The following is a 5,414-nucleotide window of genomic DNA, read 5'->3' on the forward strand; positions in this document are numbered from 1 at the left end:
CTTCTTTAAATATTTTTTGAAAAATACCAAATTATCCTTGTCGTGATTCCATTGCTAAAAAAAACCAAAATAAAAGGATGAACAAGCTTTTAAATCCTAGTTTAAATTTTTTTGATTAAAAAAGTAACTGAGTAAATTTACTATTCATTTTGCAAAAGATGAATGAGCCCTCGTATCCTAGTTAACATATATTTGGCAGCAAAGTAAATTTAATGAGTTTTTCTAAACAAAAAAACAAAATCACCCCAGTATCAAAGCAATTTTTTTTTTAATTTCAAGAACATCTCGGTCATTATACTATACAATTAAAAAGAGAAAGACATCCTAGACTATAATAAAATAATAATAACTGATTAGTTCACACCCCCTGAGGCGTAGTGATTTCTCCACCTCTTTTAGTTTTTTGTTTTCTTAATTATTTTGCACTGGGACAATTGAAGCAGCAAGATAAGAAGCACATGACAAGAAATGGCTAATGTGTAAAATGATGAGTGAAATAATTCGAACACAATGGCCAAAAACATCTACATTATTTACTCACATCATTGATCAATTTAATACAAGCATGGAGAGGACTAAAGTAAAAAAACAATCTCTCCTGGTCCAAATCCCACTGCCTCATTTTCATACACTGTAAATGCTCCTGTTATGTATTTTTCAACAATCCTACTGGTAGTAGATATTGACAAAAAAGTAGAAACTGAGGAAATGAAATTGACAAATTCTGATTCAAAATTTTCCCCAGAGTGAGCTGCCTTTGCAATCTAACAAACTACCAGGATCCAGTACAGGTCAAAGCAGCATAGATCCTCCAAATCGGCCTTTAAATATTTACAGAAAACAGTGTCAGCAGACTAGTGTGGATCTCAGTGTCCATCAAGCTCTCCGTTGACCTTTTCAAAGATTTCCATCAAGATCGAATCGTCTGCACATATTTGCAGAGCAACTTCATTCAGAATATCAAAAAAAAAAAAAAGGGGTAAATTCTTAAAGATGCACTGAAGCATTTAGCTGCAAAAGAAGCACGGGGAATTAATAATGCATCATTACACTGAAAGATTGCCCAGAGTAGATCCATGCAAACCAGCCAGTCAAGTAATAAGCAATTCTAAAAACAATTCTGGAAGTGACTAATACGTGTGATTTTTTTTTTTACTTTAAATTTCAAAAGCAAATCAGCTAATTATTTTGTTACAGAACCACTTATAAAGGGCTGGCTTCTCAAACATTTCAAAACAAATCATTCAGAAAAGATGCAGTGATAAAGTCTACCATCTTGGGGGTGGTCCTCCCTTTCAGTGTCTTCCTAGCTGTTTCAGCAAATGCTTGTGCTGCCTCTGCGTCAGCTTCTGCTGTCTCGGCCTCCCTTGTTGCCTCTTCAGCTACTGCTATGGCAGCTTCTGCCTCCGCAACTGCTCGAGCTGCTACCTCAGCAGCCTGTTCTGCAGTCATAGTCCTCATCCTGCCCAGATCCAAATCAATCTGAGACATTGTAAACATATTGAAACCATCCCTTTCAATTTTAGGAGAGATCCTCTGTCTTCCTTCCAATAGTAAGGGAGGAACCCTTCTTCTCTCTGCAAACACTGAAGTAGGTGCAATTCTATACTTCCGTTTAACCTGCAAAAATACAAAGCAGCTGGGTGAGATCCAACATTAAGACAATCAAAGTACAATTAACGAGAAAGTATACCAACATGGTGACAGAGTATTTATTTTTCTAGCTGAAGCAGGATTTACACAAACTAGACATTCAACTCAGCTTAAAATCTTTTTTCGGACTTGAATTTTAATGGGAGATGAAAACATAATTGAAGAAAGACAATATATAATGTTGTGGATGATACAGATCCTCTCACTGACTTCCTTATACCCCCAAACTTCAGGAAATTACTGAGCATAAAAAATAACTAGCAACTAACAAAAGCAAACCTCTAGATCTTTAACATCATCTAATGTGTCCAGCTGGTTATCAATAATAGTCGGTCATAATCCATGTGTCTAAATGCATCACTAAATGTTCAATTCTGATCCAAAAATAGCTTTACTTGTAACAAATAAAATTATACAGGAGACATTTGAATTAACAGCATTTAATATTCTACGCCATTTAATTGCAAGCATAGCAATTACTAGTGTCGAATAAGTTACCATTACACCACAATCTTGGAACATAATTACCTTAATCAGTTTACCATTAGCTGCCAAATACTTCAATTTCGCTGATAATATCCTCTTAAAGTCATTTGGTGGCCAATATTGTTCCTAAAAAATAATACAGGAAGGTAAGCTAATTAAAAAATAAACTTCTTAACGTGAAATTATATAAAAGACACAATATTTGCTGCAGAATGATACCTTCAACATGATATGGCCAAAAAAAGGGAATGACAACAGCAGAAAATGTCAACAAAAATATTACATTGCCCAACAAATTGTTATTAGCACCTGTCCTGGATATCATCCTGGCTGGAATTTGTTGGCTCACCATATTATTAGTCGTGATGAGTGAGTAATTGCAATATAAAAGGGCAGTAGGTTTTACATTTATTTTTATTGCATTATCAAGTCGGGCAAGGGCAATCTGGTGTAAATTGCTCTAAAATTATTATAAAACAGTGATATATATATATTCCTTGAAGCAGAAAAGTTAAAGTAGGACCCTTGGTATTGTTTGGCTTCAGACAAGCTATATGATAGAACCTTCTTAAAATAACCAATAATTGTTTATCTCTGTATGAGATAAATAACAGAGAATTGTCTGAAAACCATCAAGTCATGTGGATCAATCAAATTTGAACAAAATCCAACTCTGAAATGATTGAACAATAATAATAAAAAAGAAAAAAGCACCTCAACCTTCTGTCTAAATTGTTGAAGCAATAGTGGTATTGCCATTTTTGTATTGCCTCTTTTAAAACTTAAATTTGCAGATTTTGTGTCTAATTCTTAAATTAGCAGTTGCATTAATAAAGGCTCATGCTACTTTTAAGTTGGATCTACTACAGCAGCATTTACAAATGGAAGAGTACCTCAATGTATGAAGCAATTGCTGTCTTATGTGAGCCCCCAGGCTCCTTCAAGCTAGTTATTGCCTCCATTATAAGATTATCCAGCCTGCAACAATGGCTACTGTTTATCAAAAGTCATAAAAAAGGTGAATAATATCTAACAGTTACTGATTGTGCTTCATATAACCAACAATGGCCACATGCACTAAAAATTCTTCAAGGTCAGATAATGAAATTATAACAGGAAAAAAAATCTGAAGTCTCAAACACACTAAACAAACAGTTAAAAGAAGCTAATAAAATGTGACACAAGAATGATAGCTAATGGGTGGCCAACGAATACAAGAGAAAGTACGAATTCAGTGATAAGTGCTTGGTTTCTTCTTTTTTTCTTTTTCTTTTTTTGCTGATAAAAAAATGTCCAACCTTACAGTAGTTCTCTTTGGATTAGCAACCAGCAATGCACCACTGCTAACTGCAAAAGGCTTGGCATCTGAAATATCTTCATCGGTTTGACCAACAGCCATAGGGTTCTCATCCTGTCTTAGGACATGGTGCACCATCTTAGGTGCTAACTTAGGCTTCTCTCTTGATCCATAGCCATTTACCATTACACTTATGTTTCTCCATTTGTCCTACCCACACAAAACACCAAACAAATCTATCACCCTGAATTGCATCATAAAAACATAAGACAAACTTCTGATCCCACAAATTCACTAAATTGATCAATCAAATAGCGGAACATCTAAAGCTTACAGCAAATTCTACAAACATGAACGCCCTCCTTTAAAAGATATGCTTAAGCAAGCTAACCTTAAGATCCACATTCGAACGCAGATACAAGACGCCACTAAATTCTGGATCTTTAAGAATCGTGCGCCATTTTCCAGCTCCATGCTTAATAACTCCAGCTTTTAGCGCTGCTTCTTCTTCTGCTGTCCATTTCTGTTTCGGTGCACCCATCAAGCGTACCAACAAATAAACTCCTCAGACACACCTATCAATTACCAGTACGTCATATAAGCAAATGCAAAATAAAAAAAATCAGGAGAGACAAATTAAACCATCAACAGACAACACAATCAAAACCCGCAAAAAAATAAAATTGATTCTAGAAATCAAACAATCCTCGTCCATGACATGTACAGCTACTCCTAACATTTTTTTAGCTCAAAGCATACGAAATGGAATTTCCATGCATATCTTAACTAATTGAACAAGCATGCTATTGATCTGATCAGAAAAAATTATATATACAAAAAATATCGAATTTCCATAATTCACATACAAACCAAGTTTTTCTAGCTCAATTTTTATTCAATTTCACTTGCTCACCAAAATTACCAACAGAAATCATTGAAGTCTAGCAAAAATATAATTCTCCAAAAGAAACCCGAAAAGGAACACAGATTCTCAATTCTTATTGAAAATCGCCGCTTAACAGCATCACAGAAATGAGAATTGAAATCGGATTCCGAAAACAGAGCGACGGTATTGAAATAGTAGAGAATTAATGACCACGAATCGATGCTATCATCTAACGAACCCTAAACCGGTTGGAAGATTTTTTAAATGACTGAAATATCCTTGCTGAATAGAAGAGAGTTTTTCTATGTTTTTTATCAAAACATTCTGTAGCTTCTTCGGTCAATGACTTCCAACCAAATCTATTATTGCTTCTAAACATAGTTTTGAAACCCGGCCCGGCCCAACAAGTCGATCTAGAACCCGGCTGACCCGGGCCTGGAGCCAGGCCGGGTCTAAATAAAAAGCAGTCGGGGATTTGGCTCAGTGAAACCTGATCGGCTCAGCAGGTTGACCCGAAACCCGGCCGACCCGGGTAAACCCGGCTGAGACCCAGCCTTATTTTGTTTGGCAACTGTCTTGCTTTTCATCTTCTCGTGGCTACTGCTATAAACTTCTTGTTACCTGGAGAAGTAGCTGGGGTGAACGCGTGAAGATCAGGTGGTGTAACTCGCTCGACGATCACTGACTCAATCGAGATCGGTCCATGATTTGGTAAAGTCGCCTTATAAACACTTATCCAGTTATCTTCTACGCTTTTTCTGTGGAAGTACAAGGTGGACTCGTCGACCCAGCTCAGTCAACCTCCGTGTTCAACCACCTTAACTCGGTTAGTCCCATCACGAGTAAAAAATATATAGATGTCTGTGCTGAGTTCCTCCACTTCACTGCTCCATCATCTCTCTCCATAAGAAGCGACAACTGTGTAAATGCAAGAAGGAGAGATTGCAGGGCTAAAATCAGCAATTCCATGTGGGGTGAGTCTTTGAGTCACCCTGGTTGTTAACTCGGTTGCGTACACTGCAGCCCAACTCGTCCTTGGCTCGCCTGGGTTTTCATGTGTTGACATGTATACTGATCTCCATTCACAGTTAA

At 36.6% G+C, this 5,414-nt stretch overlaps 1 protein-coding gene across 4 annotated transcripts; it reads right to left on the minus strand.

Annotated features, from left to right (window-relative positions):
- Positions 1-511: 511 nt before the first annotated feature.
- On the minus strand, positions 512-4,660 carry LOC133680994 (telomere repeat-binding factor 1). 4 transcript variants are annotated; one of them, XM_062104073.1, is made up of 7 exons: positions 4,350-4,657; positions 3,828-4,011; positions 3,438-3,646; positions 3,033-3,117; positions 2,182-2,265; positions 1,273-1,620; positions 512-925 (listed from the first exon to the last, which is right to left on the minus strand). In XM_062104073.1, the coding sequence occupies exons 2-7, from the start codon at positions 3,975-3,977 to the stop codon at positions 911-913; spliced, it is 891 nt and encodes a 296-aa protein (XP_061960057.1). In that variant the 5' UTR covers positions 3,978-4,011; positions 4,350-4,657; the 3' UTR covers positions 512-910. The 4 variants fall into 4 exon arrangements, with proteins under 4 accessions (XP_061960057.1, XP_061960058.1, XP_061960056.1 ...); XM_062104074.1 differs by lacking the exon at positions 2,182-2,265 and having other exon boundaries at positions 4,350-4,658; XM_062104072.1 differs by lacking the exon at positions 512-925 and having other exon boundaries at positions 1,128-1,620; positions 4,359-4,660.
- Positions 4,661-5,414: the final 754 nt, after the last annotated feature.

This window comes from Populus nigra, chromosome 1, assembly GCF_951802175.1.
Source record: "Populus nigra chromosome 1, ddPopNigr1.1, whole genome shotgun sequence".
In the NCBI taxonomy this organism is placed as follows: Eukaryota; Viridiplantae; Streptophyta; class Magnoliopsida; order Malpighiales; family Salicaceae; genus Populus; species Populus nigra.

What these genes read in the sequence shown, in the direction of transcription:
- LOC133680994 (XM_062104072.1), bottom strand. Translation starts at nt 3,977, where the DNA reads ATGGGTGCACCGAAACAGAAATGGACAGCAGAAGAAGAAGCAGCGCTA. An exon ending in CCAAAGAGAACTACTGTAAG is followed by an intron (nt 3,118 to 3,437) that starts GTTGGACATTTT and finishes CCATTGTTGCAG; the next exon opens with GCTGGATAATCTTATAATGG. An exon ending in CAATTGCTTCATACATTGAG is followed by an intron (nt 2,266 to 3,032) that starts GTACTCTTCCAT and finishes ATTATTTTTTAG; the next exon opens with GAACAATATTGGCCACCAAA.